At 38.8% G+C, this 26,499-nt stretch overlaps 1 protein-coding gene across 9 annotated transcripts in view; it reads left to right on the top strand.

Moving 5' to 3' along the window:
* Positions 1-26,499, top strand: part of Ehbp1 (EH domain binding protein 1) — a 272,080-nt gene that overhangs the window by 40,926 nt on the left and 204,655 nt on the right. For all 9 annotated transcript variants that reach the window (XR_007835535.1, XM_051200631.1, XM_051200632.1 and 6 more), the window contains exons 3-4: positions 3,469-3,564; positions 14,637-14,690. Coding sequence is in view for 8 of the 9 variants with exons in the window: in XM_051200631.1 (XP_051056588.1) it covers positions 3,469-3,564; positions 14,637-14,690 (150 nt within the window). In the remaining variant the exon portion in view is untranslated. The remainder of the gene's footprint in view (positions 1-3,468; positions 3,565-14,636; positions 14,691-26,499) is intronic.

The following is a 26,499-nucleotide window of genomic DNA, read 5'->3' as shown; positions in this document are numbered from 1 at the left end:
GCTGTCCTAGAATTCACTCAGTAGACCAGGCTGGCTTTGAACTCACACAGAGATCTGCCTCCTCTGTTTCCCAAGTGCTGGAATTAAAGTTGTGTGCTACCACCACCTGGCCTATCTATATCTCATAACTTACAGTTTCATTGGCTCTGTATAATTTTATATATCTGTCTTTTTATTATCTATCTAACCACCAAAGTTATTATTAAGTACCTTTATTAGATTTTTCATTCTTTCCCTAGCTTTAGACTCTTGAGTCACTACTTTGTCAGTTAATAAGTTCCTAGAAAACATAAATGACTGGTGTGTGCTAGGTTATAGACACATGTCACTCTAGCAAATGTAATTTGTCATTATATTTTGCAGTAAGCACTTTACCAACTGAGTTATCTTCCCCAACTAATTAAAAAACAGTGTGTGTGTGTGTGTGTGTGTGTGTATGAAGAGGTCAGAGGACATCTTTGTCATATTGGGGAAATATTTGAAGCAGGCCTTGGAGGTCACTAGTTAGATTAGATTGGCTGTCTTGTGAGTCCTAGGGACCTTCCTGTCTCTACCTCCCCAGCCCTGGGTTATAGTTGTGTATAACCACATCTGCGAGCTTTAAGTGGATTCTGGAGAACAAATGCAGGTCCTGTGTTGTAAGGTGAGCCTTCTGTCCCCTTCCTCTTCTGTCAAGTATGTTCCCTGATGTGCATCTGTACTCATGTACTGTTATTATGGGAAAGTGGCTTTTGCTCCTGGAAAACAAACAGTAGCAAAACCCCCAGCTGTCTCCTTTTTTTGCCAAACAAATTTTTTATTTAATTGTTTTCATTTTACATACTAGCTCCAGCTCCCCTCTCTCTTCTCCCACCTCCCCTCCTTCCCCCATCCCACTTCCTACCCATCCCAGGGGGTAAGGCTTCCCTGGGGAGTCAACAAAGTCTGGTATACCAAGTTGAGGCAGGACCAAGCCCCTCCCCTCTGGATCAAGGCTGGTCAAGGTATCCTACCATAGGAATGAGCTCCAAAAAGCCCATTGGTGTATCTGGGACAAGTTCTGGTCCCACCCCAACCCTGCAACAGATTACACCTCGTAACTGTCACACACATTCAGAGGGCTTAGTTCGGTCTCATGCAGAATCTCAGTTGTCAGTCCTGAGTCTCTGAGCTCCCACTAGCTTGGGTCAGCTGTCTTTGTGGTTTTCCCAGTCATGATCTTGACGCCCTCCCCCTTGCTCATATGATCCCTCCTCCCTCTCTTCAACTGAACTCCAGGAGCACAGCCCAGTGCTTGGCTGTGAATCACTCCATCTGCTTCCATCAGTTACTGGATGAAGGTTCTGTGATGACAATTAGGGTAGTCACTACTCTGATTATAGGGGAAGGCCAGTTCAGGCACCCTCTCCAATATTGTTAGGAGTCTTAGTTTTGTGGATTCTTGGAAATTTCCCTAGCACCTGGTTTCTTAATTTTTCTCTTTCTGCTCTCTGCATCATTACATTTTCCCCTTTAACTGGTTATTTCCCAATAGCAATAGTGTATTGTTGTCTTCACAACCATGGGTAATTTGTTTCTTTCCCTCAGAGTAGTTGTGTGTGTTCTCATATAACATAGCTTCAGTTTCCCTTCCCCTTCTTTCTGAGCTCATTCCAGTCTGGCTTTCCCTCTCAACTACTGCATTGAAACTACTTGTTAGGATGTTAGCGGCTCTCCTTTGTTGAATTTGGTGGTCATTTCCAGGCCTTTTGCTGTTTTCCCTGTCACCAACATTGGGTTCTTTTCTTTCCTGTGTGGCTAGGGTACCTCATGCTCCTGGGGTTTCTTTATTTCCTGACACACCTCTGATGCTATTGTTTTATTTCCTTGTCTTGTTCATACTGTACCCCTGGTCTCAGTGCACACTACCATCTCCCAACCCCCAGGGTGGTGCATACCAGGAAAGCTGTCTATCATTGAACTTCATCCCAACCCAGGTTCTTACTCTTTATCTGGTCTTACTCTCCTAGGATCATATCCATTCTTAAGATTTACATAAGTTTTCTTCATGTATTTGTATATCTGATTTCTTCTCTCAAGTGTCACTGCCTCCATGAAGTCACCCTGACTGCCCTGGAAACTAGGGTTCTTCTGACCCCATCTCCTTACTCTGTGTTTTGTTTCTTCCCATGACATTTATGTTCCAGGTGCCCTGAATAATCAGTGCACCTCTCACTACATACACCATAAACTCTACTAGGTCAGGTAATTTTCACAACTCTGTACCCAGAACAGTACATGGCATATGGCATTAGCTCAGTGACCTGGGGTGTGAGTGAATGAATAGTTTCTACCCTACAGGAAGGTTTCTTATACTTGTGTGATGAGTTTAACATAATCAGATTTTAGTTTGCAGGCTGACACATAGACATTACTCTTTGTTAACTTTTATTATCTTCTTCAAACACTTACACAGTTTTGAAGCATGTAAAGATGAAAACTTAGTAGCCCTATTCTGGCATGGCATCTCCCTTTAGCTCAACTTTGGTTAATAATGCACAGGGGAGAACTGGAGATGAACTTTAAAATTTGAGTGGTGAAGTTTCCAAGGGAATTTGTTAATTGAGATTTATAAGTGAAACACCTCCTAAATCAGAAGAATTAGAAATAGAGTCCGGAAAAATTACTCTTCTCTTTCACTTGCCCTAAGTAAGATACATTGCAGTTTAGGGGAAATGAACTTATGGTTAATCCCTTTCTTCCTCCCTCACCCTCCCCTCCTTCTTTCTTCTTTCCTCCTCTCTGTCCAAGTCCATCGTCCTTCTTTTTCTGGAGCCCCCAGCCTCCAGAATTTCTGAAACCATTAATGCATGGCTGTACCCTGCTAGATTTTCCTTAAATTTCTTTTTCTTTTTCAAATTTTATGTATATGCTTGTTTTCTCTGAATGTATGTCACTACTGTTTGAGTCCTCATGCCTGTGGAGGTCAGAAGAGGATGTTGAAGAGGATGTTGGACCCCCTGGAACTGGAGTTATAGATGGTTGTGAGCCACTATGTGGGTTTTTGGGAATTGAACTCAGGTCCTCTGGAAGAACAACCTGTGTTCTTAACCACTGAGCTATCTCTCCAGACTCGAGATTTCCCTTTTAAGTAATAAATTTGCCTTAAACTTCTCAGTCACAAAAAATAATTTTAAATATAGCTCCTGGTTAAAGTTTTCCATGATCAGAAATAGCAGCCCTTAAGAACATGAGATATCTAATTTTTCTGTCATTTCTTGTGGCACACCTGCGTGAGTGTATGTGGTGAGGTTTATGAGGCTTTACTTTAATTCGTTTGAGCTGGTCTGGCCCAAATTTAATGCTTAAAATGCTTTGTTTTGTTTCCATATATGCTTTTGTTTTGACTAGTGATTTTTGTCTCAGGGAGACTATTAATATACTTTTGTAGATTGTTAATATCCCATTTTCCACACTTCATAATTGAAACTTTTATTTTTGTTCTGGTAGGCTCACAGCTGGCAACCTGGAATAAAAAATCCATATCGTGGTGTTGTTGTTTGGCCTGTTCCTGAAAACATTGAAATCACAGTGACACTTTTTAAGGTAAGTTCTTTTTGTGCCATCTAAGTTTATATCTGTATGTGCTTCTTATACAGATTTTTGCACTGCTATTATGGTATGCATTTGTGTCTCGTCTGCTTACCTGATTGTATCATTTCCAAGGAATAAGTTTGTACAGTCTAAAGGCATCACAGAATTTCAAGATCTATAAAGGCCTTTGGGCCTACATTTTCTGTATCCTTAAAGTGCTCTTCCTGTGGAAAGCTGAAGTTGGTGGAATCTTTATTATTGCGGTAAATAAGGATCAGGATAAACAAATAGGCCGAATAGATGTTTATTCAGGGAGAAATAACTTACAACCTAGACAGATGAACACCAGGAAATTCAACCCGATCCTCTCCTGTCCGAGTCACGCCAGAGAGAGCGCCTTCCTGGCCCCCTCCGACCTCCTTCCTCAGGTCACCTCCGCCCATCGCTCCACCCCCCAATGGGCGTGGTCAGTGCTACAGAAGGACTACCTCACTACAATTCCCCTTTTAGTCTAAAGAAAAGATTTAGGCTTAATACAAAACTATATACAAAACAGTGAATAACAAGTGTGCTCTAAGAAAAGGAAAATCGAGAACAAAATGACCTACATATCTAGTCCTAGGGTGAGGGCATAATGGAGTTTACAATAGAGTTGTCCTAAGCTGGAAAACGTAAGTCTAGTACCTAATATATCTAACTAGGAAGAGAGAATAATAGTTGTGATAGTTTAATCTTCAACCTCATCAAGACCTGAGAAGGAAAATAACAATACTAGAGTAGACAGGGAATGCGGATGGACAACTTCCAAAAGGTGCAGCAAGGACAGAAACAGCAAGCCACCTGAACAGTCACCCTAGGTCTCACAGCGACGTTGGTACACCCAGTTTTGGCTAAGGCCAAGAGAACTTGACAGACCACAACGACAGCAGGGAGGTAGAATGGCTGTCTTACCCTGACTTGGAAACATCCAGCAGTCTTCTACATTTGTCTCCTGCAAGCACATAGGACTGCATGTTCAAATCAGTGGTCAAGGTGGGGGCAATTCTATGCCCAACAGGCCAATAGATGAGGCGAGAATGAACTCCAGCAGGAGCAACAACAGTGTCCAACATATTTTCTGGAAAGTGCACAGTGCTGTCAGGAGCAACCGTGTCTCATGTCAATGGAGTACTGTAAGGTATATGGTTGTTCCGCCTGCCGCCAGTCTTGTCCTGCCGCCGCGCCAGCCCCAAATAATACACAGAGACTCTGTATTAGATATTATACTGTTGGCCAGTTACTAGTTTCTTATCGGCTAGCTCTATCTTAATTATTAACCCATTTCTGCTGATCTATGTATTTCTCTTACCGGGGAGCCGGCCGCATACTGCTTTCTCCAGACTCTCCATCTTGACTCCTCCTTACTACTTCCTATTTCCTCCTTGTCTCCTAGTCCCTCCTATCTTCCTTTCCTATTGGCCAACAGTGCTTTATTATTAGCCAGTATGAGAAACATACAGAATGACCTCTCCCATCATCTCCTCTTTTCTGTCTAAATAAAAAGAAGGGTTTTAACCTTAACATAGCAAAATATATTATACAACAGTTATCAAGTAAGAATCACAGTTAACAATATTTAGTCCATTAACATATAGCAAGATTTGAAGAAAATATTTCATCATCTATTCTATCTTTGTGTGTCTAAAGTCTAGGTTACTTATCTTTAATCCTAACTAATGAAAACTATAACCATTACTATCTGTCTTCAACTCCTTCAAAGACCACAGAAAGATAGTATATAAACTCTAGAAATGACAGAGACAACTCACTGCCTGGTCACCCGAAGTTCTTTTGTAATCTTCCATCTTCAGCCCATAGGCCATAGTGTGTCTAGCAGACTCTTCAGCAACGCAGGAAACTTTAAACTGTCTTCTTGTATTGGCAGTTTATCAGTCACTTTTCTCTGTGTCCTGCATACTGTCTCACAGACTCTTCCATGAAGCAGGATCTCTGTAGCAATGTCCATCTTGAATCAGCAGTCACTTTTCTGTGGGTCCTGCATGTCCAGTATATACAGCATAAAGTCAAACAGTCCAGACAAGAGCAGTATCTTGTCCAAATGGCTAGTCTTGCCATATTGGAAGCAAACTTCATAATGCATTTCTTCGATGTCCATCTTCCTTTCTGGTGCAGGTGGTATTGCCAAGAGCAATTATGTCTCACTGTCACGAAAACCCTAAACCACTTTAAATGCCATATTCTGTAGGTCTTTGAAAGGTTTGAAGAATGTCTATTTATCTCAAATATATCTCTGTGTATCTTGAAAACCTAACTAACTTAACTCTAAGTTTTGACTATCATAGGTAATTATCTATAATCTGCAGTACATTATACATTACATTTCTAAATGAGCTATATAAACAATACATAAACAAGAAGAGAAATATACACATACAACATTGACCTTAAATTGTATCAATAAATGAAAATCCATTCCAATACAAAGTATCCATATCTATACCATAATTTCCTTTTTACCTTTAAAAAGAATATTGGTTGTGATCATTAACCATTTATAACCAAGTCCATTTAAATGAAAACAAACATTTATAAACAATATTTGGGAATTTGGGCGTCGTTCTTTCCAAACTACTTCCTGCTGATAGGGGGCGCTGTCATGGGGGATCCTAAGAAGTTGCAGAAATCTTGGCTGTAGTCTGCAAGGCTGCTTTGTCCAAGCTGTTTTGAATGTTGGATCACCAGCGACTCTGTTTCAGGGGGCCTGGCTTGATCAAACCACATTAGTCTGGAAGGAATCCACAGCTTTTTATTTCCTGTTGAAACAAAAATAGAAATCCTTTTCCCAAGTAACTTGTCCTTAGACTTAAATTTTTGAGTCAAAGCATTTTTAAAATATATAAATTGAATTAATCCAGCAGTATTTCCTTCAACAGTTGTTGTTTCCTCAGCAGTCAAATGATATAAAGACAATATAATGCCATACAGTAACCAGATTCTCTCTGAGCTTTTCATCTTTATGTGGCTTTATTATTACTCTGTTTCTTTTACTTTTTATTTTTTGAGACAGAGTTTCTCCTTGTAACTCTTATCTGCCCTGGAATTCACTCTGCATACCAGGTTTACTTTGTAAATCACAGAGATCTGCTTGCCTCTGTCTCCTGAGTGCTGGGATTAAAGGCGTGTGCTACAACATTCAGTTCCTCTTTGTCTCTTTAAAACCATTTTTTTTTTTTTTTGGTCTACGTATATTTTAAAACACACTGTAAACCTTTAGAGGTTTTTCTTAATATGAATCTGTCTTTACTGTAAATCTTTATCTTCGTCTGGCCACAAGTCCTTTATCTGGTAAACAACATTGCTAAAATGAAAGTCATAGCTGTATCAGCCTCGGTTTACCAAAGATGGTGGCGGGTACTTTTACCGCCAGCACGGAAAGCTGTGCTCACCGCCTTGGTCTGCGCTGCCACCCAGAAAGCATGCTGCCTGCTTGGAGATGTGGTCACTGCCATTGCCATCTCTCATACACACCAATAAATTGTTAACAGAGTTATTTAAAAGCTGTGTGGTTTTTTGCCGATTATGCTGAGTCAGGAATCTTCCCTTAAAGGAGCCGCGTGAATATCTGCTTGTCTCTAGCAAGTCAGAGTCCAACCGAGAAAAATGCTGCTACCAAGAAACCTTGCTTGTCTCTGTTCTTTTGTTTCTAAAACCCTTTTTTAAGCTTTTGTTAAATTTTAAGTGGAAGTTCTTACTAGCCACGTGGGCGCCATTTGTATCGCGTACTGTTTTTTCTGCCGCCGCCTGGTCTTGTCCCGCCGCTGCGCCAGCCCCAAATAATACACAGAGACTCTGTATAGATATTATACTGTTGGCCAGTTACTACTTTCTTATCGGCTAGCTCTGTCTTAAGTATTAACTCATTTCTGCTGATCTATGTATTTCTCTTACCGGGGAGCCGGCGGCATACTGCTTTCTTCAGTCTCTCCATCTTGACTCCTCCTTACTACTTCCTATTTCCTCCTTGTCTCCTAGTCCCTCCTATCTTCCTTTCCTATTGGCCAACAGTGCTTTATTATTAGCCAGTATGAGAAACATACAGAATGACCTCTCCCATCACTTTATTCTGCTCCTCATTTTGTTGGCTTTGTTTGATAACAATTTAATTTAAAGTCAGTATTCAGTAAATGTTGATGTTAATCTAACATGAAATTGCAGGTGTTTGGTTTTTTTTTTTTTTTTTGGCTCTCTGGGGACCTAGTACCCAGCTCCCGAATAAACACATGGAGACTTGTTCTTCTTTATGAACTCCAGCCTCGTTTCTAGCCAGCTTTTCTTAACTTAAATTATCCTATCTTTTGCCTCTGCACTTTTTTACTTTTCTTTATTTTATATGTCTTTCTTCCCTTCTTACTCGATGGCTGGCTTTGTGGCTGCTCCCTGACATCCTCCTGTCTTCCTCATTTTCTCCCTCTTTTTCTTCTTTTTCTCCTTCTATTTATTCTTTCTGCCTGGCAGCCACCCCGCCTATCCCTCTCCTGCCTAACTATTGGTTGTTCAGCTCTTTAATAGACCATTCAGATGTTCTAGGCAGTCAAAGTAACACAGCTTCACAGAGTTAAACAAGTGCAGCATAAAAAAATCCAAGACACTGCATCATTAAATAAAATTCTACAGCATAAACAAATGTAACACATCTTAAACTAATATTCCACAGCATGATATACTTAAAATTAATAGCTGGTCAATTGCTTCTTGGACTTTTGGTCAATATCAAGTTAATAGTAAATATATATATCCATATATTATGTATACACACTCACTCTCTCACTCTCTCTCTCACTAAGACAGGGTCTTACTAGGTAGCCCTAGCTGTCCTGAAACTTATTCTTGCTGGCCTCAAATCCACAGAAATCTGCTGAGCTGTGCCTTTGCTGAGAGTAAAGGCATATTGCCACTAAGCCCACTAGCTAAAATATTTTATTAACATTGACATGAAAATTACAACTGGAAAGCAACATACTGTTTTAAAGTGCAGATACAAAATACAGATGTTCATATACCATTTGCCTGTCTTTTATGTATTTTTTTTGAAATTTGTCTTATTTCTTTAAAATATTGAATACACAGCAATTAAGCACCAGTTTACTAACCAACTTTCCTGCTCTCAAGAAATAGTGAGGGCAAAGTACGGCCTATTATTAGCCCTTTGGAAAGTGGTGGATTCAGAACACAAATGCTTGCCAACCCTGATGGCACAGGCTTATACTTGTAACTATTTGGGGGACTTGAAAGAGAAGGAATACAATCTCAAGGAGGCCTGGGTAAATTAAGACCCTGTTTCAAATTGAGAGTAAAGAGGTGAGGCCTCTAACCCTAGTGCTCTCAGCAGTCCAGAGACATTCTCTGCTATGTGCTAAAACCACCCTTGGGCTAAGTAGGACCCAGCTCAAAAGTGGGTATGGACATGGGGGGATGTGAGAGAGAAAGAGGGATGTGTAAGGATGGAATGGGTGGATAAGAAACAGGAAGGTGTGTGGTAATACTGCTTAGTGATAGAATACTTGTTTAGGATGATTGACTCCCTAGATTCGATATTTAGGATCTCTCTCTCTCTCTCTCTCTCTCTCTCTCTCTCTCTCTCACACACACACACACACACACACACACACACACAGAGAGAGAGAGAGAGAGAGAGAGAGAGAGAGAGAGGAGAGAGAGAGATGTGTGCACACACATGGAACTATTCTCCGAATGATTTATATCGAAGTTGTTTCTACAGAGTATTGGAAGGAAGAGGTTTCCACTAAATGCTTTGAGACAAATAAGAAGAGTGAAACTTAAGTAGAGCTCAGCATGTGAAGCCAATGCAAAACAGTGCTTCTGATTTTATAACCAAGCACATGAATTGTTCTCATGTTAGTTAGACTTCTTGTAGCTGTGACAGATACCTGAAACAGCTTGAAGGAGGAAAGACGTGTGTGTGTGTGTGTGTGTGTGTGTGTGTGTGTGTGTGTGTGTGTGTGTGTGTGTGTGTGTGTGTAGCCCTAGCTGGCCTGGAAGTCACAGAAATCTAGACAGATTGACTCTGCCTCCCAGTTTCTTTCTCTCTCCCCCCCTCTCTCTCCCTCTCCCTCTTTCTCACACACACACTTCATTGTGCTTGTCATATATATATCATACACATATATTGTTGGTGCTAGTGACACCATCATCTCCTTAATTTCCTCATGGAAAAATGAGACAAAGCAGTAGCTGCTTTTCTGTTTCCCCCAGGACAGTCAGGATTGCCCTTCTGTTGGTTGCCCTCAGCCTTAGCCCCAAGGTTCTATCAGTAAAAGTTCCTTTTACTGATAAGGGAACTCAGACCAGTGGGGAGGATAATGTTCCCAAATACCTTGAGTTAACCCTATTATTTTTCTAGGCCAGGCAGTTCTCACCTATGGGTCACAACCTCCTTGGGGGTGCATATCAGATATCCTGCACATCAGATAGTTACATTATAATTCTTAACAGTAGCAAAATTACAGCTATGAAGTGGCAACAAAATATGTTTGGGGGTCACCATAACATGAAGAACTGTACTACAGGGTCACAGCGTTGGGAAGCATTGTCTACACTGTATTGCCTACTCTATGGTAATGGGTTATGGATATTTACTTCAACAACAAGATCTCTGATATGCTTGAGGAAGACTTTTAAACAGTCTCATCTGTAGTATGAATTCTAATAGCTCTTAATAATAAAAACCATGAGTCAGATATTAGGATAAGTGCTGAAAGGTCAGAGAAGTAAAGAAATCAGCTGCAAGAGAGACCTCTTACCTCTGCTGAATCCTCAGACCAAAGGGGTAGTCCTGTCCCTGCTAATCCTCGATTGAATGCCATGCTTTATATTCCTCTCTCTGCCCAGCCATGTCGTTCCTGTCCCTACCTCCCTAGTGTGAGTAATCACCACCAGGCTCTTTTAGACTGGATCAATCTCATGTAGCCCAGGCTGGCCTTGAACTCAACAGAGATCCACCTGCCTCTGTCTCTCGAGTGTTGGGATTAAAGGTGTGCACCACCATTGCCTGGCTAACTAGCCTGTGGCTAACTAGTGTGGCTAGCTCTGCACCCTGATCTCCAGGCAAGCTTTATTTGTTAGACCACAAACAAAATATCACCACACTCAAGTACATTTCTTGATTTAGTCTGCTCACTCTAGTAAAACCAATGAGTAGATAGAGTTATACAGTGTTTTGTACTATTTTTAATGGCAGAGAACAGGGGTTTAGAATGGAGTTGGAACATAGGTCATAGCCATCTGTTTGGGAAACTGACAGAAAGAGTCTTGAGTTGAAAGTAGCTGCTAAAATTTGTTGCTTGGAACCTTAGGATTAAGTGTGGTTTTTGGTCCTAATGTGGGATATGCTCCTCACTCTGCTCCCATGCCTTTGTTTGAGTGGTAAGAGTAGGGAAGATGCCTCCTCCCCAGTCTGCAGTATCACACATTTCTAACACAGTTACATTGTTGGGGCACTCTTGTAACCTTTTCCAATAATTAAGTGAGTATTTTAAGTAGATCCTTTATCTTCCACATCACCTTGTGGGTGCTGAGGGTGTTACTCAGGTCCTCTGGGAGAACAGCAGCCAGTGTTCTTAACTGTTGGGAAAGCACTCCATAACCCCTAAGTTAACAAACAAACAAACAAACAAACAGACATATATATATATATGGTGTTGCCTGCATGTGTGTCTGCACTGTGTGCGTGGCTGATGCTGAGGAGGACAGAAGAGAGTGTTGGGTATTCTTCAGTTATGGATGGTTCTGAGCTGCCTCATGGTTTCTGGGATTCGAACCTTGGTCACTTGGAAGACCAACCAGTGCTCTTAAGTGCTGACCCATTTCCCTGAGAAGTATTTTTAAAGGAAGTCATCAGCGTTTTTCACCCCTGTAATATAACTAGAAGTTGATTTCTTTAGATTGCATGCTTGTTTTTGTGATTTTGACTAAATTGAAAATAGATATGGCTAATAAAAAATTAAAAACATATTTCAAAATTTCAGAAGGGAAATGGCTCTTTATGCTATTAGTGAAAAAGTGAGAGTATTGACAACAGTTGAAGGTAAATAAAGAAGGCTTATTTAATTACAAATATTCTGTCTTGTCCATAATAAAAGAATTCTGTAGACATACACTTTAAAGTACCCGAGAAATGAATGTTTTTATTGTTGCTTTTGAACTATTTACAGAAATTTCCTATCAGGCTATTTCTTTGCCCCAGTGAAATCATTCCTTAAAAATTGTTTTAGGTGAACTATGTCATGTGTCTTACAGATGTTTTATTTGTTTTAAATAGTGAAGCATATCACTATATGAAGGCACTGTTAAATATTTGTTAATTGCTGTGGCATTTATTTATGAATTCATTTGTCCAATATTCTTGAGATACAGTGTGTGCCACACATGCTTGCTGAGGCTGGGGGCTCAGTGGTTAAACTGAGTCAACAAGTAGATAAAGTCAGATGGTTCTGCAGCTCCAGTGTAGCTCTAACATCTGTAATGTGAGGGTTACATCTGTATATTTCAGGCTTCTGCTCAGTTAAATGCTAATAAATAGTACTGTTGCACAAGTTGCACATTAGCAAGTAGCACATTGAGCACTGAGTGCTCAATATGTATTTCTGTGTTGCTGACACAAATTGTGCTGCATTTATAAAACAACAAATATGAAAACAGACAGGCAGGAGGATGGTAGGATGTCTCCTCAGGGTTGTGTGTGTGTGACTTAGTCTCTGAATAGTACTGTTTGTGTCCTAAATCAATTGTAAAAAGCTCTTCCAGCCTTTAGAGGCATTTCTTTCATAGCCCTAGTTCATGGGCAGGCCCAAGTGGAAAAAAATAGAGTTTTCAACTTTAATTTTTCTTCTACTCAGTCTTGCCCTGTTTCCCCGTCACCGACAACCAAGGAAACTATGAATTCACCCACTGAGGCAGTGTCGGCACAGCTCAACTGTATGAGAACATTTTCATGTCATATACAAAGTATGAGCACACCTCTGTGTCATTACATACAAAGTATGAGCACACCTTTGTGTCATTACATACAAAGTATGAACACACCTCCATGTCATTACATACAAAGTATGAGCACACCTCCGTGTCATTACATACAAAGTATGAGCACACCTCTATGCCATTACATACAAAGTATGAGCACACTTCCGTGTCATTACATACAAAGCAAGCAAAGGGAGGTAACTAAGAAGTTTGGGGTTTTCAAGGCACCCTGATTGACCGTAGAGTCTTACACATGTTGAACAAGTGTTCCATCACTGAGCCGAAGCTCTAAATATTTTTATTTGTATTTTTTATTTTGAGACAGGGTCTTATGGAGTTACCCAGGCCAGAAGTGAACTCATTCTGTGACCCAGGAAGGTCTGAACTTGTGATCCTCATGTCTCAACTGAGGAGTTGGGCATACAGACATGTGCCACTAGGTCTGGTTGAAGTTTGGGATTTATCACACATGTTGTAAGGGACTAAAGGAAATCTGAGTCATGCTAACATGGTCGGAGTGTGGCCTGAAAATTAGTCTGTGAGTGAAAGATAAATTAATTTAGAGACCATTGCAGCCAATTTATCACACATGTTGTAAGGGACTAAAGGAAATCTGAGTCATGCTAACATGGTTGGAGTGTGGCCTGAAAATTAGTCTGTGAGTGAAAGATAAATTAATTTAGAGACCATTGCAGCCACCTTTACCATGAGATAGTCAATATAGAGACTAAGTTGTGGCCATAGCAATAGAAGATTATGATCGTAAAGTGGGGCCATTTAGGAACATGATGCTTCCCTGTGAGCTGAGGCCCTGTACAGAGATCCCAGAGTCCATCTCTCTGTGGGTGTGCCTACTCTTTAGTGTGCTAAGGCAAAGTCTAATGTATAGTGTACTGAAATTCCATCCTACCCCTCACACGTAGACTTGAACCTGAATACAATGAATATAAACTTACATTATGAACCCACTACTTTCTTTCTCTTTTTAAAGCTACTGAATTATTTTTCTTTGTAAAATTTTGGATCACTTTGAAATGGATTAGAAAGAATGCCAATTCCCATATCAAGAATTCACACCTTAAAAGTTATAGTATTGCTGCTTTTCTTGCCCTGTCTTAGTTACTTTTCCCTTTGCTGTGATAAAATACCCTGACGGAAGCAGCTGTGCATAGGGCGGGCTGGGAAGGCCAGGGCAGGAGCCTTGCTCACTTACATCTGCCCGCAGGCAGGAAGCAGAGGGTGATGAACCTTCTGCTGTTCTAATATTTGTAGAAATCACACACAGCTCTGCTGAGACTGGATACTTTCTCTCTCCTGAAGCTTTCCTCATTCATTTCTGCAAGGTGAAATGTGTTGTTTTCTGAACCTTTAATTTATTTCATTTATCAACCACTTCTTCATAGTGGAGTATGGTGTATGTCTTTAGATGCATGAATCCCAGACTACTTTTGTAATTGCTAGGCTAGTGTTTAGTATATATCTAAATGTCTGAAAAACGTGTGCCTCATTTACAGAAACAGACAGCAATGCCCTGGGGTAACAGAACACCTTACCCCTAGATTCTTCTCTTAACAGGAGTGGAAGAGGATTGTTCAAGGCTCATGTTGCCTGGCAGTTTTGTCTGATTATGAAATCCCTTGGAATACTTAGAAATTCCAGGGGCTCTCATAATCTCTGTTTCAGAGCCCCCTGTGGCTCAAGGGGGGGGGCTTTAGTTTTAAATACTCAGTTGTAACAGTGAGAACAGAGCTCTGTGAGCATTTAGTATGTCAGCACAGAATTGTCTGTCTGTGATCCTGTGTCTTTGTCTTATCATGGATGCAGTGCTGGGAGAGATGCACAAACAAAAGGGAAAAGATTCCCTAATGTAAAATCATGACTTTTTAAAGAGAAACTACTCAGATAGTTTTCTTCAAAAGGTTATTTTTCTTCTTCCTTTTAAAAAGTTAGTAAAACTATAAGCAAACTTGTTTGTATTTTCTTTATTGTATCAACTGGACTAAAGATAAGTGTTTTTTACTTTTCATAATTTGCTTTTGTTGCAGGATCCTCATGCAGAAGAATTTGAAGACAAGGAGTGGACTTTTGTCATCGAGAATGTAAGTGAATGACACATCTCAGTGCTTTTTACCTCACTATGTTATTACAGTACATGAGTAGTTTGGTGATGGGAGAAATGTTGCTTTATGAAAACTTAGGGAATCTGTAGAGTTTGGAAGTTCTTATCAATAACAGAGTTTATAAAACATTTATGCTAAACTGTAAAAATCTTTAATGACTATATATACACTATCTTTACTCTGTGTGGGACCTGAGGGCAAAGTCATTTACTTACCTTCTTCATCTCTTCAGCATCCTCATGGTATTTCTTACCATAGAATCCCAATAGTCTAGGAGGTATACAGTGGTGTTAAATAAACTCTTTCTAACTAGGGACTAGAGAAAATAGGCAATGACAATAATAATGATTAAGAGTCTAGACCTCTAGGGGCTGGAGAAATGGCTCATTGGTTAAAAGTACTTGCTGTTGTTCTCTTAGAAAACGAGTTGGGTTTGTACATCAGGTGCTGTAGCAAATGCCTGTAACTCTAGCTCTGGACCTCTGGACAAGCATGCATGCATGTGTACATGGCACACAAGAATATGCACATGCGCGCGCGCGCACGCGCGCACACACACACACACACACACACACACACACACGACTTGGTTTGAAGCCCTAGTTGTCCTTGTTATAAGCTCTCTGATCAGGGGCAAGTTTCTGAACTCCTCAGCTTGAAAGTTGTGAGTTATTGGGAGGATTAGAGTTCTCTGTCAGTATTAGCCTTCACTATTGGTGTTGTCATTGTTGTTCTTGTTATCACCCTCAGAGCTTCAAGACTTACACGTAACCTGCTTATGATATTCTTGGTATCATGTTCCTTTCTTCTGTGCTTGACTTTGCTTTGTATCTCAGTGTTAAAGGGAAACAGGCTTTTCCCCAGCGGTGACTTGAACAATTTCTAGGTGTAAAGTGTTGGGAAGTGTTAGAGCAAACTCAGGTACCAGGTACAAATACAGTTGGGGTGGTCTGATGGCTGATACAAAGCACTGCTAGCGTGTTAACATCTCATGTGCATCAACAATTTTGACATTTTCTATAGGGGTAGATTTGACCATAAATTACAGTTGGAAGGAAAACAAAACAACTTAGACTTGTTTTAGTTAGACTCGAAAGCTAACATGCTCGTATCAAATGGAGAACTCTCCAGTAGATGATCTGCCATTGCTCACGGCTCATCTGTAACACGAAACCTCTTAATTTGATATGCTGTAGACTTAGTAAGTTAAATTCAAACTAATGTACAAGTGTGTTAAAATCAGTTTTATATTTGTGTAGGAAGGGCGTTCTTATTATTTAGTCTATAGTTTCACATTTCTGAAAATCAGGGTATAAACTAATGTCCCAAGGCTAGAGTTTTTTTTGTTTTGTTTTGTTTTTTAAAGGAAAACTATATGACATTACTAGATTTGACTATAAAAGGCATTTTAAAGATCAACAGAGGTGCACACTAAATCTTAAAATGGTAAACTTTAAATGGAATGCAAAATAAAATAAATAAAATGTATTAGATTTATTTCTATATTGGGATATATATTTCTCAAATAAAAGATTCTGTTTGTAATCCTTTAATATATGTTTAAGTCTAGAAACATATTTTGCCTACTTGCCTATTAATGGAATAGCCGAAATTTCTAGAAAGCAGTCAGGGGAGGGAGTGAACATGAGAAGAAAAGAAAAAAAATATGCTGGCTGTCTTTCCTTCTCTCCAATATGTTAAATCCACAAAACTCAATTGAATCATATAGGCTATGTGTAACTATTCTTATCATTGATCTCATAAGGTACTGTGTAAATACATCATTGTGAAAATTTACCCTGGGGATGTGGTTTTGAGAGCTCCTTTAACATGGAACCATTTTGCTTGGCTTGCTTGGGAATGTTTTTGAAATTATTTAAATTTAAATTTTATAGACCAAACTCTAGGTTTTCAAATTCATAGTGAATGAAGTACTTGAAGGAATTATCTAGGGTGTTTTACATGTGTGCATACACATGCTCACACACATAATGACACATGTGTGCATGTATGTCAGTGCATGTAGAGTACAGAGGACAATTCCCATGTTGTTCCTCATATGCTGTCCATCTTGTTTTTGAGACATGGTCTCTTACTGGCTTCAAGTTCACCAAATAAGCCAGACTGGCTGGCCAGAGTGCCAAGGACCTGCCTCCCCAGCACCATCATTTTGCCTGGGTTTTAAAATCAAACTCAAATTCTCATATTCAAGCTATTTCCATAGTCTCTCTTGCCCCTTCCTTTTGAGATGGAGTCTCGCTACAGGCCCACACTGTCCTGGAGTTTCTAAGCATATAACCCTCTTGCCTCATCCTCACTAAGTAACTGGGTTGGGTCTACTTACAGGTTTGTGGTCCTGCTCCTGACCTTAGGGTAGGATCCTTGAGTAAGTAGCTTTAAAAATTATACATGTCAATGCTTATTTATTCTGTGTTATTAAGTGGGGCTTTGATAATGTTGTACATTCCTTTTTGTGAATTATTGAATATAATTCCCTGCCGTTTTCACCCCTCGCCTCCTTGTTTCTATGGTAGTTCTCATTCCAGATTGGGAAATAAAAAGAAAATTGAGTTGTGCTATAAACCAGGATCTCATTTAAAGAGATAATGATTTGCTTTTGTAGCCAAAACATAATTTCTTAGACATGAATATTAAAGAATATGTCTGTATTTTAAATATTTTACCAATCAAAACTTAATGGAGGACTGTGGATGTGGCTCAAGTAGAGTATTATCTGGGGTGTGGAGGGCCAGGGTTCAGTGCCCACGACAGAGCAACAATCTAATGGAACCTGAGTCTGCTGGTACATGCTTGTAATCCCAGCACTTGGGAGGTGAGGTAGAAGGACCAAGTTTGAAAAATCAGCCTTGGCTTTATAGCAAGAACAAGGCCAGCCTGAGCTGCATACTAAGACTGCTGCTGAGCAAGGTCAGTGCTAGAGCTTTTGCTCAGCGTGTAGAAGACCTGGGCTGTAATTTCTAATCCAGGAATGGGAGCTAGAATTAAACAGATATTTGGTAACTTGAAAAAAAGAAAAATTAACAAATACAGGAGGTGGGTAATTATCCAGCTTTCAGTAATGGTGATGACATCAAACATGCTTCCTAGCAGTGCCACGATAGAAAATAATAATTCCATTAGGGAAATTTGCTATGATTGTATTTTGCTGACTTTCCCTATCTTTAGAGCAGCATTTTGTTTTGTTCTTGTTTGAGAAAAGATGACTGTGAGAGGCTGGAAAGATACCTCACTGGTTGAGAGCTTTTACTGTGCAAGTGTGAGGACCTGAGTTCAGATCCCATCACCCATGGACAGGAAGGGTGAGGCTTCAGAGACAGGAGGAATGCTGGGGCTTGCTGGCTGCTAGCCAACCTGAGAGAGTAAACGAGGAAGCACAACCTTCAGATTCAGGGAGAGACTGCCACAAACAACAAGGCTGACAGTGACAGAGGGGACTCCTGACACCTCTTCTGCACGCCATGCGCACGTTCACAGGTGTGCTTGCCTATTTTTATTCATTGTACATACTCTACAATAAGCACAGGCGCGCGCACACGCATACACACACGCGCACACACACATACACACAAACATACAACCACTTATGAGTTTTGATCTATTTTTACCACTATACTGCATTTAATTTTTAAAAGTCAATTGTGTGTACATTATCAGGTATACAGTTACTAGAGTTGAGGAGTTTTGTGAAATGCTTAAAAAAGAGTATGAATGTATATACATTGTGACTGAAACATTTTTAATCCATTACTTCATAAAAATACAGTATTGTTTTGTTTGCATGTATGTTTATGGATGGTTATATATGTGAGTGCATGCATGCATTCAGGCTCATGTGCACATGTATGCATGTGTGTGAGGCCAGAGGTTGATTTAGGGTGTCTTTAACCATTCTCTACCTTATATTTTGAGGCAGGGTCTCTCACTTGAACTGAGTTCACAGATTAAGCTAGTCTCAATAGCCAGCTTGCTCAGAACCTCTGTCTCTGCTTCTTGAATCCTGGAATATATGTGAGCATTCACTTGGGTGCTGTGGATCAGAACTGTGGTCTATGCTCGAGCAGCAGACACTTTATCTGTTGAACCATCTTGCCAACCCAGAGACATTGTATTTTAATTATTCTAAATGAGGACAACTATCATAAATTATGAACCACCTAATGCTAGGGAATGTTGTGTAAAACTAAACCTGGAACAAAACGGAGCAAGTGCTGTGTACTCTGACTGGCAAGATGGAGAATTAGGCACATCTTCCCTTTCAGTTCTCAGGAGTCTTTTAAATAGAGTCAGAATAGATATGGAGAATTTCCTTTTTCTTTTTCACCTATGCAGATGGTTTAATTCTACCCAAGTGTGTTAACACTTTTCAGTCTCTGGAAAGTCCAGGTCCATTTTATAAAACTAACAGGGACACTTGTTGGTTAAGTAACTCTAACACAGGAAGCCCTTTATTCTACTTACTCTGTTATATTCTGGAACCACTATATCATGATTTTATTATGGCAGAATAGCTTCTCAGGGCATCATTATTGCAGTAGTCAGTGAGTCAATGATTATAGTTAAATTCAGTGAACCATCAAAAGTCCTGCCGAAGTTCTTTTTAAGAGAAGAATTACATTAGTAGTATCCTTTAATTCTACTGAAGGAAATGGCAGTGAGATAGTTTATGAACACCATGCTGTCACAGGTGAACGCTTTTGGGCAATGGTCACTTCATTTAGGTTGGCAATCTTACTTTCCTCCTTTTTGAAACAACCTTTTGTTTGGTTTTTCAAAGCACGGTTTCTCTGTGTGGTCCTGGCTGTCCTGGAACACCCTCTGTAGACCAGGCTGCCCTTGAAGTTAGAGATCTGCCTGCCTCTGCCTCTTGAGTGCTAGGATTAAAGGTGTGTACCCACTACACCTGGGTAAAAGCACTGTTTTTGAAGTATGCCTACGGCTAATTTCTGATACATTCTTACCCAATTCTGTTTTCATAAATGAGTTCTTGAACCTCTGTAAGGTTTTTAAGTGGGCTTGAACTTCCTAAGGCCTGTTGGTCTGTGAGTATAATTATATAACTAGGTACATCATAGACAGTGAAATAGTTTGAAAGATGATATTATGCTTCAGAAAGTTATAAAACTAAGTTAAAGCCAGGGTGGTGGTGCATGAGACTTTAATCCCAGTATTTAGGAGGCAGAGGCAGATGGAGGCCAGCCTGGTCTATAGAACCAGTTCTAGGACAGCCAGGGCTACACAGAGAAACTCTGTTTAAAAAAAAAAAAAAAAGTGAATTAAAAATGACAGTCATATTTGGAGTCAATTCCTATATATACCCCTAAGAGATTGAGAAAAAAAAATTAAATTGAGAAGGATTTTGGATTCATAATACATCTCTGTTGTCTTTGTTAAAATAAGATTCACTGAAGTTATGTTGTGGGTGTTATGTTTAGAAAATAAAAAGTTAACAAAACTAAGGAAATCATATAAACTGGGAATGAAATCCATTAATAGGTGAACAGTTTTTTGTTATCAGTGTTTCTTCCTTTTAATTATCCAGGTCTCTCCAGTCAGATCATTTAAGAGGGATTCTACTATAAACACATATATTAATTAACCAAGCCGGTCTCATGGGCTCAGTCTACATAACCAACTATGAGATTAAATACCTGTGCTTAGATATTTTCTTTTAAACCAAAGTCATATGTTTGCTTTACTTACTGTCTAATGAGATTCTTTAACATCTAAGTTAACACATGGGGCAGGATTCATGCATTTGTAGAGCAAGTATTCATGCAGCATGCAGCGTGTTGCGCTGTCCAGGCACTGTAGGTCAGGCAGAAGAAATCTTCCGCAACCATTCATTCCTCCAAAGTGGAGGCAAAGAAGGAAACTTAGTGAAACAAGCAGTGTGATCAAAAGAAACAGATGTTAAACATAAATATCAAAGGAACTGGAATATTCTTATCAATTAATTAAAATGTATTTTAATAAGGAAGCTGATAAAATAAATTTTGTAAGTAGGATAATGTAGCAAGGCTGTGTAAATCTTTTCCTGAGTTATGGCTCCCCTTAGTGGTCAGTGGTAGAATTGACTGGACTGGAGAAAATGCTTGTGTAGATAAGTTATCAAGACTCATGTTACAGTTACAATTCGCAGTCTTAACATTTTAAATTGTGTCAACATTTCATACAAAAGATGTAGTGAAGGAAAGTGCCAAATTCTCTTTAAAATATGGACTTTGGTTTGCAGGTCAGCTAATACATTTTCCTGGTTCTGAAAGTCAATATCAGCAAAAGAAACTAAAAACTCCTTTGAATTTGAAGGCATTTTGAGACTTTATGATGTCTCAGAGTATTAACAGTGTTAGCGGTTTCTCTTTTGTTGTTGCTTTTAGTTTTCTCAAACTCTTTGTTAGTCTATATCTCAGTATGGTGTTGGACTCATGGTAATCTTCCTATCTCATCTTCCTACATGGTTGTAAGCGTAAACTTTTACTAGATATTAAATATTACAATATCACGCTTACACGTCTGTTGGGAACTTCGACTATACCAAGTGGCGTGTGGAATGCTTTATACACACTTTTCATTTTCTCATTGCAATAACTGGGAATCAGACATGTAAAACTATCAATGCATAGAGATGTTGAAGAACCTCCTGGAAGTTATACAGTTAGCAAGTTAGTATTTAATTCAGTCTCATTTTTCTCCATGGCTTTTTTCTTAATGCCTAATTCAATAACTGCCTCCCTAAGTGCCAGAAGTAAAAAGTAGTTTGGGGGTTGGAGTGGGTGGGTAGTTCATTTGGTAATGTACTTGCTGTATAAACATGACGCTCTAGGACCTGAACTTGGATTCCCCAGTACCATTGTGAAAAGTTGGGTGGGCAGCATGTGCTTGGTGCTAGGTAGGTAGAGACAAGCAGAACTCTAGAGGCCTCTGCAGTTTGCCTGGCCAATTTGGGGAGCGCTGAATTTCCATGAGAGACTTTGTCTCCGGAAAAAAAGGCCGAGGAAAATGCTTGCTGACCTAGCCTCCACATGCATGCATATCTGCACACTACACACACCTCTGTGCATACAACGGAAATAAGTAGAGATTGTAAAATCACAGAGATGTTTTTAATTGGTCATCTTCAGCATTAAATTTGTGAGGAAATCTATATATTAGACTAATAAAGATAGTCTTTTAACATTTATATTACATCCAAAAGCTATTTGGATGAATTACTTGGCTGCTACTAGATATTGTGAAATAGAGTTTTAGGATTTATTACTCATCAACATTCATTTTCCTTGAGGTAAGCTTTTTATATGTAAATTGAGGTTAATTTTTGTTCCTGGTCACAAAATCTTCCCAATTTTGTCACTCTGAGTTTTCTTGAGTGTGGAAAGCTATTTATATATAAACCAAAGCTTTATAGGTAAGTCTACTACTCACAGGCTGTGTGACAGTAGACAAATGATTTAATTTTTTTTGTTGTTGTTTTGAGACAGGGTTTCTCTGTAGTCCTGGCCATCCTGGAACTCACTATGTAGATCAGGCTGTCCTTAGACTCACAGAGATCCACTTCCCTCTGCCTTCCAGGTGTTGGGATTAAAGGTGTGTGTCATCATACTCAGCTTGTGATTTAATTTATTATAGTGTCTGCATATTCTAATATAAAATGATGGGATTGATATCTACTTTGTAGGTTATTGATGATTAGGAAAACATATGAAAAACATCTAGCTTGCTTTGAAGGTACTTTTTTTTTTTTAAAATAACTTTTCTAGAGAGCATGCAAAAAAAAACTAGGTTTCTGGATTAATAATTTCAAAATTTAATTTTTCTACTTTTATTTATGCTTTCTATAACTTTCAGCCTTTAACCTAAAAAATTGACAAGGAATCTTGTAAACACCTCAAAATATTTTTGTCTCATTAAAATTTTTACCTTTTAATTACAATATTGTCTTACAAATTAAGAAGTGGCTTCTAAAATAGCATGCTAAGAACACATTAGCATCTACCACTATAGCAATATCTGTGACCATTCACAATGTAAGACATAGATGTACTTCAAAACACAAGTTTGAATTCTCTATATTTTGGATTATTTGCAATTCATCTATCTGTTCTTAGTGTAATAAAGAATGCCTAGTGCAATTCAGTGTTTTCATTGTTAGTCTACAGTTAATACTTTGTTGTGGAACTTTTTAAAAATGTGAAATCACTACAGTTATATTTAGATACTTGTTTATGTTACAGATTACCCAACTAAATCAGAGCTAATATTTTTGTACATATGGGCTTTAGTTTTAAATAGTTAAATGTTTTTCCTTTTTTGAGTCACTGGTTTTTGAAACGACTGAAAAACAGTATGTAGATAAACCAATTTATGTTGAATTTATTCATTTGATGTATGTTTTTTATGTACCAGGCATTTTGTGAATAATATACAAATAGTCAATTAAGACATGCACATGTTTGCCAATAGTAGGTTTGTGTTTTTCCCTGATGCTTGTTTTCTATGAAATTGGAACAGTCACATATCTACAATATCTCACAGCTGCAGCTGGTGATATTTTCTTTCTTAGTGATATAAAATAACATGCCAGCTTTAAACGAAGAAAGACTTGCAATTGATGTCACAGGGTAGCTTGTTCTCAAGCTTACTAATGAGGGTCTAGATAGGGAATTGCAGGAAAAAGATACCACGAGGTGTTAAAGAACAATAAAGAGGGAAGAGACCAGGGAAGACTTCCTGGAGTAAGTGGTTACAGAGTTCAGCTTTTTAGAAAAAAAAAAAAAATGAAGTTAGGCAAAAGACACTGTTAAGAGGAGGGAAGACGATTCAGCAAAGAAAGGGTAAAAGTTCAGAGGGGGAAAGATAATTGGTAGAAAACAAGGGAGAGAAACTATGAGCTCCCCTATTTGTGATCAATAGAAATTTACTTCCTTTTTTCAACTATTAACCCAATAAATTTAATAGTAAGATGTAATTAACCAAGTTCTGTGTTCACCTTGGAGATCATTGGGGGATGGGTGTTTTCTTGATGCAGTGACCGGTGAGACAGACAGCGATGGGCAGTTTGGCTCCTTAGTGCCCTTCCCCCCCGCCCCAAATTTCAGTTTACTTGATTTTACCTCCTAAAGCTTTTTAAAGTGGATTGAATGGAATATTAATTATGACTCTACTGCAGCCTTGGTTCTGAACATGCAACATGCACGCATTGTCCTGCATGCCATCACACCACACTGTGCCATCAGATGCTGCCCAAAACACCTTGGCTCAGAGTCAAGACTACTTATTATATGTTACAAATTACACTGTTTTTCTGTTACAAAGTTTACTGCTTCTAATGAAACATAATAGCATAATTAAAAAAAAACATTTTTAATATTTTCCTAATATCATTCCTTAGTATGAAGTGTCAGATTAGTATATCTTGGATTGTTTTGTGCTAGGACATTTTATTTTAAACAATGTTGTTTGAGTTTATGCCCAAGTTTTATTTTTATTTTTAAAGTTCAATGAATTTTGCCTTGGGAGTCTGCTCCCAAGAATTTAACAAATTCTGAAGTGACTCTGAACATATTTTGTATATTTCTGCACTGTATGTTCATGTTCTCAGCATTAGCAATTATAAATGAAAATATCAACTTAGGAAAATGTTGAAGATGCTTTACATCCTGCAGTATAAAACATTCAGCCAATTACATTTTTACTTTAAAGGCAAACAAGCATGTCAGTTTCTCTCGTATTTAAATTTGCTTTCTTTTGTACATGGTAAAATTAAATATATATAAAAATGTTTTTGAAAGAAAACTTGTCAGTTTTTTTTTTTTTTTTTTTTTTTTTTTTGCCATATTTGATTTGTATAGCTAGTTTTATCTGCTTTCCTGGGATCCCAGGCTTATCCAACAACCTTCTCACTTTTCATTGCCCTACCAACTTAGGCAAAGTAGATCTCAGACACTGTAGTGTCTCCATCATCTTAGGCTGCTCAGACACATTCAGCTTAAAGTGCTGGCATGTCAGCAGGTGGTCCATAATAAACCAATTTGTGTTGGGATGGGAATATGTCTTCCATTTAGTTGCTCTCTGGCCTATTAGACTGAGGCTCCTCTAAACTGGCCATTTTGAATCTTGAGAAGTAATCTGGCACACTGACTGAGCTGGGGAGTTGGGATGGTGGTGTTTCTTCTTATTTCTCCATGAGAAAAGTTGGTTGTATTAGAAGCAGCAAAGCTTCCTCTTTAACTGTGTCAGTGTCACATTTCTGCATTTAGAGTGGAAATCTAGAGCTGACACAGGCTCTCTTAATCTTTTAATGATGTCAGCTTTATGTAGTGTGTGATGGTGTGTTGGATAACTGTACAGCTAGAGTGGAGAAAGTATGACTGGGATTATGTGGAGCCTGCCTATTCTCATTCTGGTTAAACTTCAGACAAAGCCCATACGTGCATTTCCCCTGCCCTCAGATTTTTCTGTTTTGCTTGTGTGTGGGTTTATAGTCACAGGTGTGCTCATGCACGTGGAGGTACGGTCTTCTGTCATTGTCCACCTTGTATGTTGATGCTCAAAAGTCTTTCATTTGGAGCCAGAGCTTGCCAGTTTGTCTAGCTGAGGTAGCCAGCTTGCTCGGCAAAGGCTGGAATGATACATGGGCCACCAGCCAAATACCTGGCTTCAAGCTTGAGAGGCAATCACTGACTTACTAAGCTCCACCCCCCCACTTCTTAAAGAGTTTATTGTTATTGTTGTTGTTGTTAGTATTATTAAATGGTTCTTTAGCTTTAAAGATACTTAGAAAGAAAATATGCTCAGGAATGTTTGTCCATACTTTGTGTCATTTGGAGCCCTAAGATTCTTTGTACCTCCATCTATTTGCCTAGTGTTCCATCTTCTTCAGTTTTATTTTTCATGACATATAAAACATAAAGACTACATATTAATTGGGTAACATGATGTTTTGATATATGCGTACATTGTGTAAATTAGATTAAATAGATGTACTCAAATGTAATTTCTTTGTAGTAGAGATTTCCCAACTCCTTGCATCTCACTTTTTGCAGCATAGGCCATGTTATTATTTTTCATGGTCAGCCTATGGCCAGCATCACTCCAGACCTTCTTGCACCTACATGAAACTCAGAACCGTGTGATCAACCTTTCCATTTCCTACTCTGTCTTCTAGCTTGTTTATCAGCTTTACTAGACTGTAATAATTAGAAAAAGTTTTCATTTCAGATCTCACACTCAAATTCCTGATGTGGAGAAGGAACCCCTCATCAGAACTGAATTGTGCTATATTTGTCTGTGTTTCAAAAGGACACTATCAAAATGGTAGCAATGAAGTACATGCTACATCACATAATTCACATGTGAGTTTAATTTGTGAAATGCCCTAGCTGGCAGATTTAAGACTGCTTTAATTTGTAGCACTATTTTTAAATTACAACAATATGAAGTGCTGTGGAGTTGATTTTTCCAGATTTTATCCTAGTTCACTGTGTGGGGACTCATCTCTAGTGATAGTAATTGTTCCTTACACATAAAGTTCCTTACACATAAACATACTAGCATCCATAATTCATATGTCACTTTAATAATTTTTAATATATATTTGTGAGTGTGTGTGTGTGTTTTATTTGTTTGTGGGGTGGATTTATTAGAGTGGTTTATAGGCTATGGTCCAGTTAGTCCAACAATGGCTGTTTACTAAAAGAAAGTCTAAGAATCCAGTAAATGTTCAGTTCATGAGGCTGGATGTCTCATCTGGTCTTCAGTATATGCTGGA

This window comes from Phodopus roborovskii, unplaced genomic scaffold (assembly GCF_943737965.1).
Source record: "Phodopus roborovskii unplaced genomic scaffold, PHOROB, whole genome shotgun sequence".
Taxonomy (NCBI): Eukaryota; Metazoa; Chordata; class Mammalia; order Rodentia; family Cricetidae; genus Phodopus; species Phodopus roborovskii.
This window is presented reverse-complemented; position numbering and strand designations above follow the sequence as displayed.